This window comes from Neofelis nebulosa, chromosome 15, assembly GCF_028018385.1.
Source record: "Neofelis nebulosa isolate mNeoNeb1 chromosome 15, mNeoNeb1.pri, whole genome shotgun sequence".
NCBI lineage: Eukaryota > Metazoa > Chordata > Mammalia > Carnivora > Felidae > Neofelis > Neofelis nebulosa.
Window position 1 is genome coordinate 59,735,862 of NC_080796.1, and position 15,271 is coordinate 59,751,132.

Here is a 15,271-nt window from a genome sequence, read left to right on the forward strand (position 1 = left end):
AAAATATTTTTTTCCAGGGGCACATGAATGGCTCAGTTGGATGAGCATCCGGCTCTTGATTTCGGCTCAGGTTATGATCCCAGGGTCATGGAATCGAGCCCCATTTTGGGCTCCGTGCTGAGCATGGAGCCTGCTTGGAATTCTCTCCCTCCGCCCCTCTCCCCTACTGCCACATGCTCGTTCTCTCTCTCTCTCTGTCTCTCAAATAAAAACAAGTTTTTGTTTTTTTTTTAAGTTTATTTATTTTGGGAGAGACAGAGTGCAAACAGGGGAGGGAGGGGCAGAGAGAGGGAGAATCTCGAGTAGGCTCTGTGCTTTCAGTGCAGAACCCAACACTAGGGTTGAACTCACAAATCTGTGAGATCACGACCTGGGCCGAAATGGAGTCAGATGCTCAACCAACTGAGCCACCCAAGTGTCCCAAAATACTTGTCTTTAAACTGAATGTGTGATCTCAGTGTGCCCACAACTGGCATTAGGGTAGTATTCAGAAATGTTCTGTTGGATAGGCACAATAAGGTATCAACATCTATACATTTGAGGGAAATAATAATTTTTGTTAATTCTAATAGTTAATTTCCTATTTTCCTATTTTGCTCCAGTCTCCCTTCCATGTCATATCTATATTTGTCAGCACCTTTAGACTTAGATGGCACAGCTGTGGGTTTTGCAGCAAATGTTTGAATTTTATCATTTTGAAGCCAAAGAACCATCAATAAGTAGATGAAAAATGTATTAGAATAAACTTATTTTAGAATAAAGTATTTCAAACAGTTTCAAATAAAGTTTTAAAATTTGTAGAGGTTTCCAGAGCATTTTTAATACTAATATTGCAAAACACAGCAAAGTACATATTTCTCAACTGTGTTTCTTTGTAGGCTCGAGGAAAGTTTGGGTTTTAAGGTAATTTATTGGACAATAAAGAGGTTATAGCAGATAAAACTGAAGACAAACAGAACATAGTGGAAGTATTTCCAACAAACTAAGTTAATCTTGGGGAAACTTACAAAGTTAGTTATATCATACAGCTATCAATATAGACAATTCTAGGCAACATAAGAATAGATACATACATTCTGTTAGCTGTCATAATGATGTCCCCATTAAGTCAGGTAGCATCTGGAAGATTCCTCTGTATATTCTTGAGATAACGACAGTAAACAAGGCAAATAATTCTTTAATATTATATAAAAATAGTCTTGACCTCTCAGACTTCTAGAATGTGTCTCAGAGACCCACAGAGACTCACATACCACACTTTGAGAATTATTGTTCTAGACCACTTGCCTTCCCTTCTCTCCAGCTTGCCACCTGACCTCCCCACATTTCAAATCTCCTGTGAGTCATCGGGGCTTATACTTGGTATGTCTTCACCTGGGTCATTATCCTTTATTCCTTTGAAGTTACCAGCTCTAGTTCCCCAGCTCAAACATTCTTTTACTTCCCTGGGATCTTTACTTATCGCTTCCCTTGTATCAGGTTTGGAATCTGTCATCACATTCCCTCTGGCACAGAGCCTCAGTTTCCTCGCACTACTCCCTTTGCTGTTTTTCCCTGAAGAAACCCCAACCCTGGTGGGGGTGCCTGGGTGGCTCAGTTAAGCGTCGTCTGACTTTGGCTCAGGTCATGATCTCACGGTTTGTGGGTTCAAGCCCCACATCAGGCTTTGTGCTGACAGCTCAGAGCCTGGAGCCTACTTCCGATTCTGGGTCTCCCTTTCTGCCTCTCCCCTGCTTGCACTCTGTCTCTCTCTGTCTCTTAAAAATAAATGTTAAAAAAAAATTTTTTTTAAAAAGAAGTCCCAACCCTGGCCAAATCCACCTTTCTACCTGAAAAGCTAAATATGACTTGGAAACAGAAATGCATGCATACAAAGCAATACTTCATCTCCATTCATGACCTCTACTCTCAGGTGGGCCTTTAAAAGCTACCCAGAGGGGCGCCTGGGTGGCTCAGCCGGTTAAGCGGCCGACTTCGGCTCAGGTCACGATCTCGCGGTCCGTGAGTTCGAGCCCCGCGTCGGGCTCTGTGCTGACAGCTCAGAGCCTGGAGCCTGTTTCAGATTCTGTGTCTCCCTCTCTCTGACCCTCCCCTGTTCATGCTCTGTCTCTCCCTGTCTCGAAAATGAATAAAACATTAAAAAAAAAAAAAAAAAAAAGCTACCCAGAAATGCTCATGCGTTATCCTTGTCACTTTGCCACTCTCCTAAATGACTATTTCACACTGTTTTCCTTTTCTTTAGACTTCCAGCACTTTCTGCCATTCTCATTGAGAGAGAATGTCAAGTCATATCTGTGTATCTGTGCTCGTATACACTGTTGTCCCATGTGTTACCGTGGCTAAGTTGTCCCTGCTTTAATCTAAGGCCAACTGCGTGCATTTTGTTGTATAACTAGATCCTGTTTGCTTTCACTTACAAGGAGCAAGGACGTTGCTCCAGTAGCCGTTTGCTCTGTCTCCTGCTTCGTAAGGACTGCTCACCTCCTGCTCTTGGACCCTTTTCCGCCAGCACACAACCATGCTGTAATTCTGTGGTGAGAATAACAACAAAAACTACCCTACATTCTCTTTCAGGTTTTGCTCCATTTTTCTGCTTTCCTAAAGCAGAAGATAGGAGTTACCTGAACTTGTTTCAACGTCCTCCTCTTCTGTTCTTTCCTGAAGTTGCTCTAATCATTCTTTTGCACCCACTGCTTCATAAAACTACTCTTGTTAGTATGACCTGTGGTCTGTACTCTGCTAAATCCTGTGATCAATTCCGAGTCTCCTCTTATTAAAACTTTAGAGCTGTCATTTGATACCATGATTCCTTTCCTTTGGAGGACTTTTCCTCTTTTGGCTTCCAGGATACTTTATAATCCTGATTTTTATCCAACCTCCTTGTGTCTTATCGGTTCCTTTTTGATAGTTCCTCCTCATTTGACTGATTTCAAATTGTTGGAGGGCCCCAGAGCTCATCTTTCCTCTGTATTTATTCTGTTACTGATCTCATACACTCTAATGGTGCTGTGTGCTGATGATTCACATGTTTATGTGTCTATTGTTGGCCCCTCCTCCGAACTTCAGAATTGTGCTTGTGTGAGGGGTCCCAAGGACCACTTCCAGTTTCCGTGGTTTGCACTCACAGGATTCAGCAAGAGCTACTTAGGGTTATGATTTATTACAATGAAAACATACAAAGCAAAATCAGTAAAAAGACGCATGGGATGAAGTCTAGTGGAAATCAAGTATAAGGTTTCAAGAGTTCTCTTCCAGTGGTGTCCCAAAGGACATGCTTAATTTCTCCAGCAATGGATTGTAACAATACCTGTGGAATGGCTGCCAGAGAAGCTCATTAGACATTTGGTGCCCAGGATTTTTCCTGGAGGCTAGTCACAGAGGCAGCCTCTGCGTGGCACGTACCAGGAGTCCACAGTTCCCAAAGGAAAGCAGGTGTTCACCATTAACCCCATTGTTTACACAGTTTAGGTTGTCTGTCACCATGGATTACATTTCTCTTGTTTAGTTTCATGAGTGGAATTACTTAGTATGTATTCTTTTGTGTCTGGCTTCTTTCATTTAGCATAATGTTTCTGAGATTCATCTATATTGTTGTATGTATCAGTGACCCGTTCCTTTTTATTGCTGAGTAGTAGTCCGTTGAATGAGTATCCTAGAATTTGTTTATCCATTTATCTGTTGATGGACATTTGGTTTATTTCCAGTTCAGAGGTGTTATAAATTCAAGAAGTCGTCTTTCTCTGGGCATGTTTTCTTTTCTTTCTTCTCTTGTTTTGTTTTGTTTAGTGAATATGTTTTCTCAAGGTAAATAACCTAGCAGTGGAATTTCTGGGTCATATAAAAAGTATATGCTTAATGTTATAAGACACTTACAAACTGGTTTCCAGAGCAGTTGTATTATTTTACATTTCTGCTAGCAGTGTATGAGAGGAGTATATACAGTGATTTTAATGGTGGTTTTAATTGCATTTTGCTGCGGATTAATGATACTGAGTATCTCTTTCATGTGCTTTATTGACCATTTATATTATTTCTTTTAGGATGTGTCTTTAAATCATTTTCTCAGGGCACCCGGGTGGCTTGGTTGAGCATTCGATTCGGCTCACGTCAAGATCCCAGGGTTGTGGGATCCAGCCCCTCGTGGTTCGGCTCTGCGCTAAGTGTAGAATATGCTTGGTATTCTCTCTCCTCCCTCTGCCCCTCTTCCCCGCTTGTGCACGCACTCTCTGTCTCTCTCTCTCTCAAAAAATAAAATTAAATAAAAAAAAAAATAATTGTTTGGGGCATCTGGGTGGCTCAGTCGGTTAAGCGGCAGACTTTGGCTCAGGTCATGATCTCACGGTTTCAGGAGTTCGAGCCCTGTGTCGGCTCTGTGCCGACAGCTCAGAGCCTGCTTGAGATTCTCGCTCTTTCTCTGCCCCTTGCCTGCTCATGCTCTCTGTCTCTCTCAAAATAAATAAACTAAAAAATAAAAATAAAATAAATAAATCATTGTTCTCTTTTTATGAGGTTGTTATTCTATTATTGATTTGTGATAGTTCTTTATATATTCCGGATTAGAGGTTTGCAGCCAGGCATATTATCACCTAGGAGGCATGTGGAAGTGTCTGGAGACATTTTTGATTGACACAGCTAAGGGAGTTCTTTGTGTGTATCCCTCTGTCTTCCTCCCTCCCTCCCTTCCCCTCTCCATTATCTCTTTCTCCTCTCCTTTTGTCTTCTTTTTGGAACTCAGCTTTGTATTAGACTACTTCATATTGGTCTAGAGATCACTGAAGCACTGTTGGTTTGTTTCATTTCTCTCCGAACCATTTTTAAAACAATTTAGATCAGTTTTTTTTTATGCCTTTAATATTATTTACCCATTTTCTTCAGTTAAGCCCATCTAGTAAGTTTTTTATTTGCGATATTGGACTTTTAAGCTGCAAAATGACCTCTTTTGATTCCATTTTAGTTTGTTTTTCTGCTGAGATTTCTTAACCTTTTTACTTATGATGTTCTACTTTTTATTAAATCCAGCATATTCATTATAGTTGTTCCGTTATTTTTTGACTTTAATTCCAGTATCTGGATCATCTCATATCTTTATTTCAGGCCCTATTCTACTTTGCACGTCTAGGAAGTTTTGACTGTATGCAGGGCATGTGCATGATACATCATATAGGGGATATGATTATGTTCTCTCTTAAAAGATGTGAGGTTAGTCCTGGTAGGCAGTTAAATTACTGGAGGATCTTCTTGATCCTGCTGGGCTTGTTTTTGTGCTTTGTTAAGGGTAGTTAGCCTCGCTCTGCTTGATTTTTTATTTAAAGGCTTGGCTCCTATTCAGGGGTGTGGTCCTTATTCCTAAAGTGTTGCCTTTTCTGGAGTCTTTACGGAAGGAATGTCTGAGGTGTTCATCCAGGGTTCTCCACTCTTCCTGAGCTAGAGCGACCCATGTAACCTCTGTCACCTGTACTCTGCACTCAGGCCTGTGGCAGCCTTTCTCTTCTGTTTTTTGGGGATTTTTCCTCTGCCCAGGTGCAGTCCGGCCTCTGCCAACGGGTAGGAAACCCGTGTGCAAACCTTCTGTGCCGCCGGCTCACTCACCCTGGCGCACTTGTCTTTTTCTTATCACTTTTGCTCTCAGGTTCTAGCCACCTCATCAACTGCGTGCTCTACCTCAGTCTCTTCAGTTCAGGGAGAAGCCGTCACTCTGCCCGTGATTTTGACCTCCCTGTGGTAGGGCCAGTAAAGCGCCCTGAACGCCGAAAGCCGGGTGAATGCGGGGCTCCTGGCTATTTCCCACCTTTGCGTCTTCAGCTACCCGTTGTCCGGTGCCTGAACACAGCTGCCTCGTGTGTTGTGGCCCGTTGTCGCTTCACCGTGAGGAAAAATCCGATGCCGTGTGTATGCCATCATGGCTGGCAGTGGGAGTCCTCCCTAACAACTGTAGGGAAAAAGTTTTAACGTTACAACTTTGAAATTATGATACGCTGGTAATTACTTGTACGGAGAGAAAGTTAAGTTGTGTTTTCTCTCCCCTCCCCACTCCTTTTTCCAAACAGGCGCTTGTAACACGGCAGCGAGTGGAGATTTCAGGCCTTTCTTTGCTTTCAGAGGCCAGTGTGGTAGGGAGCTGTGTTGGGAGACGGTACGTGGTAATTTGTTCGTGTCCAGTGAAAGAAACCACTGATTATTACAGATGTTCTTCAAACTTGACAGCACCATCCAAAGAAAATTGTTTGGCCGGTTTGTCTGGGATAGAGCTCTTCTAGAGGTCGGGCTCCTTTCATCTTAACTTGTATAAGGCGGCGCTGCTGGATTGCTGCTAGAAGCAGCGTTTTGCTGAAAGGGTCCCCGAAGACAGGAACTTGTCATTACTTGTAGCGTGTCTTCCCTGTGGATAGTAGCCGAGATTGTTGAGCCTAAGCAGGAGTGACACTTTGAGTTTCTTGAGATCATTCAGAATGTCTTCCTTGATTTCCCTCGATTTCATCCTTCTCTAGAGTAATCGATGTTAGTTGGTTTTCTAGTTTTTATTTCCACCTTTCACGCGGCCCATAGTACTGAATATGGTTGGTTTCACATGTTCTGAACAATTGTTTTGCATCAAAATTAAAGGACTTCCTAAAATTGTGTTTGAGGTGATGATTTTCTGCTCTGGAGTGGCAGGTTTTTGGGTATGTGTGTTGTATTTTATTTTGCTGGGTTTTTTTTTTTTTTTTTTTTTTTTTGACAGGTTTGGTTGAGGTGGTGTATTCATGTGTATAAATACATATTTATACATATAGATTATATATATATGTGTATATATACATATATATATACACACATATATATGACATTCTTAGCAATACTTACCACTTTTTTTTTCTTTTTGTCCAGTGTAAATCATTTTTCCTCCTAGGTGCCTGGCTTTTTCAAAATTAGTTGAGAAATTTTTTTTGAAGATTTATTTTTGGACTGCCTGGCTGGTTCAGTCAGTGGAGCGTGCAACTCCTGATCTTGGGGTTTTGGGTTGGAGCTCTTCGTTGGGTGGAGAGATTACTTAAAAATATTTTTACATTTTTATGAAAAACAAAGAGGTTGCATGCTCCACCAACTGAGCCAGCCAGGTGCTCCTGGTTAAGAATTTTCAAGGCGTTATTTATTGCTGCTGGTCTTGTCTTATATGTAGTTCACAGTTCTGAACAGAAAGGGAAATACTGTGCACTGGTGTAAGAATCAAAAGAAATCAGTTACCTTTTCTGGATTATGCTTTCAGTACATGCTGCAGTTGCAATTAATTGGTTTGTTTCTTCCCACGAGTTCTTCAGAGCCTTATGCATCATGTTTTTCTATTATATATTGTCCAGAAACGACTGTAAAGGGCCATAATGCCATACCAAAGTGAGCCTAGAATTCTAGAATTCTCTCTTTTAGCTATTCTTGGGTCTTCTGCTACTGATGTGGGATATTTGCTCCTTACAGCCTCCCTTCCTACATCCCCTCTTTCCCCTTTCTCTGATTCTCTGGGCTTGCCCATCCCCCCCCCCCCCCCCCCCACCATTTGGTGAACTATTTACCTTTAAAAAAAACTCAGATGGCTTCTTTTCTAAAAAATATCTTCAAACCTCTTTTCTTAATCCCCCCCCCCCCTTATTCCTCTGGACGTTACTTGATCCTGTGTATCCACATCTTTTAGTTATTGTTGTGTTATGGTATAATTGGTTGTTTGCATTTTTTCTCTTTTAAACCTTAAGTACCCAGTAATATCCTGTCTTTTCATGTGTTTCATCCTATGGCCTGATATGATGCCTGTTGAATGAATTAAATGGAGATCTGCAATGCTGAGAGACAAGGAGTTTAAAATAATTTGAGTAAAGGCTTGAATGTTTTTAGTAAGATTTCTTGCTGCTTTTTTTTCTTTGTGTGTGTGTGTGTGTGTGTGTGTGCGCGCGTGTGTGTGTGTGTATCCAGATTTCTGGACATGTTCTTAGATAGTTAACGCTGCCAAGTCTCTGTCTTGAGATCAGTGGTTCCCAAATACCCCAGTCATTGGCAATCTGTAGCTAAATCTCATATAGGTTTTATAAAGGTGTGGTGGGTTTTCTGATTTAGTGAGTCTGGGATGAATCTTAGGATTCTTTTTATTTTGTTCACTTAAAAATTTTTTTTTTTTAATTTTCTTTATTTTTGAGAGGCAGAGAGAGACAGAGCACGTGTGGGGGAAGGGCAGAGAGAGGGAGACACAGAATCCGAAGCAGGCTCCAGGCTCTGAGCTGTCAGCACAGAGCCCAGTGCGGGGCCCGAACTCATGAACCTTGAGATCATGACCTGAGCCGAAGTCGAACGCTCAACTGACTGAGCCACCTAGGTGCCCCGTCATTTCGTTCACTTTAAATTTACCTGGTTATTTTGATGGTCAACCAAGTGTGGGAACCACAGCTTTAGATAATACGGTGTTTTAGGGTAAGGTTACTTAGGGCAGCTACTTATGAGCTTACCAAGTTTCTTGTTTTTGATCCCTAAAGGGTCTAGCATATAACTTATGGAAATGAGAACACATTTAGTTACCTTGAAGATGTTTCTAATCTGGGCTTTGATGAATTCTAAAGATAGTGACTATTTAACTCTTTATTTTTTACTATCATTTAAGGAGTGTTCAGCCTTGGTGTTCCCGTAGATGCTCTCTTCTTTATCGGTAACCAGTTGGTGGCTACGAGTCACACAGGGAAAGTGGGAGTATGGAATGCCGTCACTCAGCACTGGCAGGTTAGTTTTAACTAAAGCACATTACAGAAAATGTTTCTGAAACTCATGCTGATTATGCATTTGCTTCATTTTTGTGGAATTCATAGCATAATGATTAGATATTCGTGTATATTGCAGAATGGTCACAGTAAGCCTAGTTTAACATCTTTCACCAAATGCAGTTACAGAATTTCTTTCTTGTTTCAAGAATTTTAAAAGATAAACTCTTAGCAACTTTCAGATGTGCGATATAGTATAAACTATAGCTGCTATGCTGTACATTACATTCCCTTGACTTATTTTATAACTGGAAGTTTGTATCTTTGTATCTTTGTTTAAGTAGGCTCTATGCCCAATGTGGGGCTTGAACTCACAACCCTGAGATCAAGAGTTGCATGCTCTAAGGACTCAGCTGGCCACGCCCTTACTTTTTTTTTTTTTTTAATCTTTAAAAAAAATGTTATATATATATATATATATATATATATGTATATATATTTTAGATTTTTTAAAAATTTATTTTGAGAGAGAATGAGAGAGCGTGAGTGGGGAGGGACAGAGAGAGAGAGAAGAGAGAGGGAGGGAGGGAGGGAGGGAGGGAGAGAGAGAGAGAGAATCCTAAGCAAGCTCCGCATTATCAGTGCAGAGCTGGACAAGGGGCTGGAACTGAACCAGGGTTTAGAACTGAACTGTAAGATCATGACCTGAGTGGAAATTAAGAGTTGGAAACTTAACCAACTGAGCCACCCAGGCGCCCCTTACCTTTTATCTTTTGGTTTTGTTTTGTTTGTTTGTTTCTAGGTTCCACATAAGTGAAATCATAGGAATTTGTCTTTCTTGGTCTGATTTTTTTCATTTAACATAATGCCCTCAAGGTCCATCCACATTATTGTAAATGACAATGTTTGTTTGTTTGTTTCTTTCTTTCTTTTTTTGTGGTTGAGTAATATTCCAATGTATATTTATACTACATGTTCTTTATCTCTCCATCCATGGATGGACACTTAGCCATATCTTGGCTATTTTAAATAATGCTGTAGGGAATATGGTGGTACCTATAACTTTTTGAGTTAGTGTTTTTGTTTACTTCAGATATCTACCCTGCAGTGGAATTGCTGGATCCTATGATAGTTCTATTTTTAATTTTTTGAGAAACCTTCCTACTATTTTCCATAGTGGCTGTAACAATTTACCTTCTGACCAACAGTGCACGAGAGATCCCTTTTCTCCACATCCTTGCCAACACTTGTTATTTCTTGTTTTTTGATAATGGCTATTCTAACAGGTGTGAGGTGATAACTCATTGTGGTTCTGAGTTGCATTTCCCTGACGATGAGTGATAGTGAGCATGCTTTCGTGCACCTGTTGGCCATCTGTATGTCTTTGGAGAACTGCCTATTCAAATCCTCTACCCATTTTTTTTTTGTTTTTATTTTTGATTACATAAAATATTACATATATTTATAGTGACATTTACTTCTAGATACAGATTTGATTATGTTTTGAAGAATGTTTAGTTACTTGGGAAAATGAGTGAATATTTAAACTGCGGTTTGATGTTTCATATTTTTGAAATGTTTTAACGTAACATGCTTTGGGAATAGTAGTCCAGGCAAACTTCATTTCCTGAGTAAAGCTCAGAACGTTGTAGAAATACGTAGCCTGTTCAGAGAAGATAGCAAGCTAAATGATCTCAAGTACTTGAGAGGAACAAGAGGATAAGACTATAAAAGAGTTAATGCTTGATTCTGAAGGAGAGAAGAAAAATTAAAGGACTTAAGTAGAGAGTAACATGATTAGATCCCTGTTTTAGGAAGGTAGCAGCATTAACTACTATGAAAGCAGGGCTGGAGATCAGGGGTAATCCAGCAAAGAAGCAGACAGATTTGACGAAAGGCAGTGATGGTAGAGGTGGCAAAGGTGAGCCTATTTGAAAAACATTTCATAAGCCTTCCTGAAAGTACAGGACTGGTGTCTGGTTTGGGTGTGGAAAATTAAAGGAGAGGGAGATGTATTTCCAGTTTTGGATTGCTAGTTTTGACAGTCGGGTGGATGGTAATAAGTTGACAGGGAACATGTTTACTCTGAGATTCCTGTAGGCATCAAAATGAATGTGTGCAGTACACATTTGGGAGCATTCCTTCGGAATTTAGGAAGGAAGAAAGGGCTAGAAAGTAGTATTTAGAAACCACAATGCTTCTATGACAACTGAAAAAGTAAGAACTGATTCAAGGTTTTCTGTTGAGAGGATGCACATAGGAAGAAAAAAAGTCTGGGAAACATTAGCATTTAAGGGGACAAGATAAGGAAACCAAGAGCCACAAGAACATACGTGATTGAGAAATAACATTAGTCTAGGATATGATTTGTAAATATAAGTTAATTAGGTTTTGTTTGGGGCAAGCCAGATTGTGGGAACTGAAGAATCAAAAGACCAGAGATTGGACACAGCAGACTCGGAGTTAGCTTTCAAGAAGTTTGGTGGTGAAGGAAAGCAAGGAGACAAAGTGATAGCGTGAGAATCAAGGCTGGGTGGTAGAAAAGATGTTCAGTGTTTTGGTTTTTTTCTCTAAGATGAGAGAAGCTTGAGCATGGTTGTAGTCAGAGAGGGAAGTTATCTGAGAAAGCACATGGAGGGTGAAAGAATGGAGATGATCTCTCATCCCATCGAAGTCAGGAATGTATGAGATGTAAAACAGCTTAGAGACTTTCACCCAACAGAAAGTAGAGATGCCTCCTTCTCTGATGAAAGAGTAAGGAAGGAGGATTGAAGAACATAAATTCAGTGGAAGACAAAGGCACTGGAAGTATGTATCGAGGATTGCAGAGATTGTAATTTGTACATTTGTAGTGGACCTGGGTGATAGAACTATGTGAGTGTCTCCATTAGTGCTCAGTACTGGGAATAAATAGGAGCAAGAGGAAAGAAACCAGCATTAGCCTGATCCAGGATTGGAGAGTTAATAAAGTGGATATGACACACCAAGGGATGAGAAAACATAAAGATGGCAAAGTAGTTGAAATCCTGAGATCAAGAAGTAAGGAGGTGCCAGGTGGACAGAGAAGGAGGCAGGGATGTCAAGGGACTCGAGGGATGTTAAAGCCGACTGATGACTAGTAAGGAGTGAGAATTGTTGGGAAGACAGGAAGTGATACCTCTGTAAAGAGGAATGTGAATTTCTAATGATTAACGGAAGGTCTGCTTTCAGATAGGTTATTTGACAAATTATGTCAAATCTGAGCTTTTAGTGGGTAGGGGAAGCTATACTAGCTGTGTCATAAATTTGCGTTCCTAAAGGAACATACTTCTTTATTCTTTTTTTAAACCAATGTTTCTAAAACTACATATAAAAGTGTTCATATCTTTGGGGTCCTGAAAACTGTACCAGCTTCCTCAAAGTGCCCTTTATTCTAAAGCTTTTATTCCCATGTAAAACCTGATGATTCTCGTTTGGTGTACGCATGAATTGAAAACCGTATCCGACAAAGCGGGTTTGTTTCTACATTTCAGGAAGACCTTGGGAAAGTTGAGCATTCAGCATACAAGCCTTGTAAACCAACTAGGTGAACTTCACTGTAGTGTAGAGGTGGCATGTAATGAAGTCTCAGCGTCTGTGGTCCAGACATCCCTGGGCAGTTACCGGACCCCAGGCCGACCCGAGTGCTGTGACGCTGGTTGAGTAGGTTCTGATTTGGCCTTTAGCAACAGTTCTGCCCTCGAATAACACACAAAGTATGCGGGACAGCCGTTATATATTCAAGGTTGATTTGAAGTATTTGAATCAGATGAGAGAGAGAGAGAGAGAGAGTGTGTGTGTGTGCGTGTGCGCGTGTGCGCGTGTGTGCGCGCATGTGTAAGTTCTAAAAGCTGTTGTGAAATTATCGTTGGTGTAGCAGTTCTTATAACAGCTGCAATAAGATTTTAAGGAAAATTTCCTAAAAGCATTGTATCTGATTTGGGTAAGAAAAAAGAAAAATGATTTTTTTTTTTGTTTTAGTGCCTCAATGAAAGAGGCATTAAAGAAACGCCCTTTGATAAGAAGGATATTCATACTTTGAAGGGAAGCACTGGAACGAAATACACATCAGCAAAGAAATTGATAGGCTGGTAAATCCAAATAAGTGATTATTTAATAAGTAATGGATGAGGGTAAAAGCATACTGTTAAAAATGATGATTATCTAGGTAGAGATTGTGGTTGAAAGATTCTAGGGCCTTTGTAGTGCTTGGGAACACAGATTGTTTTTTTTTTTTTTAGACTGATTGTTTTCAAATTGTGTATCATTTAATTTTGTACATAGAGATAATGATAATCATCATGTGCTACCTTAGAAGAGAAAATCCACTTCCATTGTAGATTTGTGACCATCATGTCTGAACCAAATACATTAATCAGTACGATTTCTCAGGTTCTTGATGTGAAGTTGTTAGGATAAAGAAGAAGAGGCCCCAGAATGACTGTCTCTCGCTTATGCTAGGAGAGAAGAACTCAGTCCTAACACCTCTATAATTTACTCATCCTCTGCTTTCTCTGTTCTTCTTGTACTGAGGGGTAGACATGAAGGAAAAGCAGGATTTGGGTCAAGGGTTGCAGAAAAAGAGGTTGTAGAAGGTTCTGGTCTTAGAGCCTATCTTCCCAGAGAACCAATGGTAGAAATGTTTGCCTTGGATGTGTGTTGGGACGCTCCAGGCTGCAGCCACTCTCTCATTGATAAGGGATCTAAAAGGAGAGGAATCTCATGCCCTTATCTGTCCCCATCCCCCTACTCTCAAGATTCTGGGGTAGGAGTTGAAGTTCTTCCTAGAGTATTGGAACTAAAAAAAATGAACTTGGCATGAGAAAACTCGTCATTGGCATTAAAGCAGCCTTCCCTCCATTCTTCAGACACCTTTACTCATATCACTGAAAGGCTCTCAGGGTTTACCTGCTACAAAACTCGTTAGCTCTGATGAAACGGAAACCCTGACCTGAGGTTAGCGCAGGGGTGGGGGTGGGGGGATGGTAATTGAGTCTTTGAGATATTTCCGTGTACGACACCAGAAGGTTCATGCAGGAATTAGGGTCATATGCATGCAGCTTTAGAGGAATCATTGCTTCCAACTTTTAGCTTTTGGTTAAATTTGTTCCTTTTATTTAGAAGGGACCCATATTGTACACTTTTATACTTGCTGTTCTGTTTGACATGGCCCTTCCTCTACCTAACTCATATTTGACTTTTTCAATTTTCATGCTTCGCTCCCTTTCTGAACTTTTCCCTGATCTTTGCCCTTTTAAACCCCTCCCTGGGATTGAGATGAGAGTCCTCCCTGCTCTCTGGTGTAGTACACTCTATTTTAGGGCCTCTCACACTGTGATTTTCTTTTTTTCCTTTCTTGCCCTCAAGTTTATAAGCTCTTACAGAGCAAGTGATGTCTCACATCCCTTATCCAGCCCAGTTACTCTTTCTCTCGGGTAATACCTGATACATGAGAAATAGCTCATTTAAATGTCATCTGTGAAGTTTCATGTGACTCTCACCTGGCTATGCATAGGGAAGATTCATTTTGATCTTATTGCCACTGCTCTAAAAAACATTTTTTGTTTGTTGCTTTGTTTTCTAGTAAAATTGTGCCCTTTGCTTTTCTTGTAGCACACATATAGGCAGTTACTAATTTTTAACTAGACTGATTTGCTCGGGAAGCTGACTTTTTTATTCTAGTACTTGAAAACACAAAAGCTTAACGGAATTTTTTTGTCCTGCCATTTCCTGGGAAACAGGGGTCTACAGCAGAATGAAGATAGAGATTACCATTTTATCAAAGACATGGTGATAAATTATCAAGGGAGCAAGTGCTATTTGGCGATGAGTCTGTTTTCTAGTTCTGTCCCTTACTACATGAATTTAGGCAGGCCATTTAATCTCTTCTATAGAAGAGAGAAGGAGGAAGGGACCTGGTCAGATTGTGCCTTCAACTTTAATGCGTGCTGTGAGCTCACAACCACTTGCAGAGAAAAGAGATAATCCATGGGAATTCTGATAGGACAGTTCTGCCTTTGGAAATACATTTTTTTTTTAAAAAAAGCTTTAAAAGGACCTGTATTGACAGCTCTTCACAGTTCCCTGTGGGAACTAAAGAAAGTAATTTTCTAAGTCCTATTTAAATTAGATATTAGTGGTTTGTTTTTTTTAATTTCATTGAGTAATCTCCACACCCAGTGTGGGGCTCAAACTCACAACACCCACATTAAGAGTCGCCCACACTACTGATATAGCGAGCCAAGCGCCCCTAGTGAGTTTTGTTGTCGTTGCTATTGTTAAAAGTGTCAAATTTTTAAGGAAATTGAGCAGTAAATACAAATTATTAATATTTAACATCTAATAATAATCTTCCTACATCAGGTTCAAGATGTTGTCCCTATAACCAGTTACGACACTGCTGGCTCATTCCTTCTATTGGGATGTAACAATGGATCAATATATTACATCGGTAAGCTTATGGGCGTTTAACCCTGGTCCTATTTTATATCAGTTTTTAAAAATAAAATATTGCCTTCTGTAGTTTTAAGTAGATGCAC

The 15,271-nt window shown here is 40.3% G+C and overlaps 1 protein-coding gene across 1 annotated transcript in view; it reads left to right on the forward strand.

Annotated features, from left to right (window-relative positions):
* KCTD3 (potassium channel tetramerization domain containing 3) overlaps nucleotides 1-15,271 on the forward strand; it is a 54,921-nt gene that overhangs the window by 21,425 nt on the left and 18,225 nt on the right. Inside the window, exons 10-11 of the mRNA XM_058701415.1 lie at nucleotides 8,621-8,736; nucleotides 15,096-15,183. Coding sequence (XP_058557398.1) covers nucleotides 8,621-8,736; nucleotides 15,096-15,183 — 204 coding nt within the window. The remainder of the gene's footprint in view (nucleotides 1-8,620; nucleotides 8,737-15,095; nucleotides 15,184-15,271) is intronic.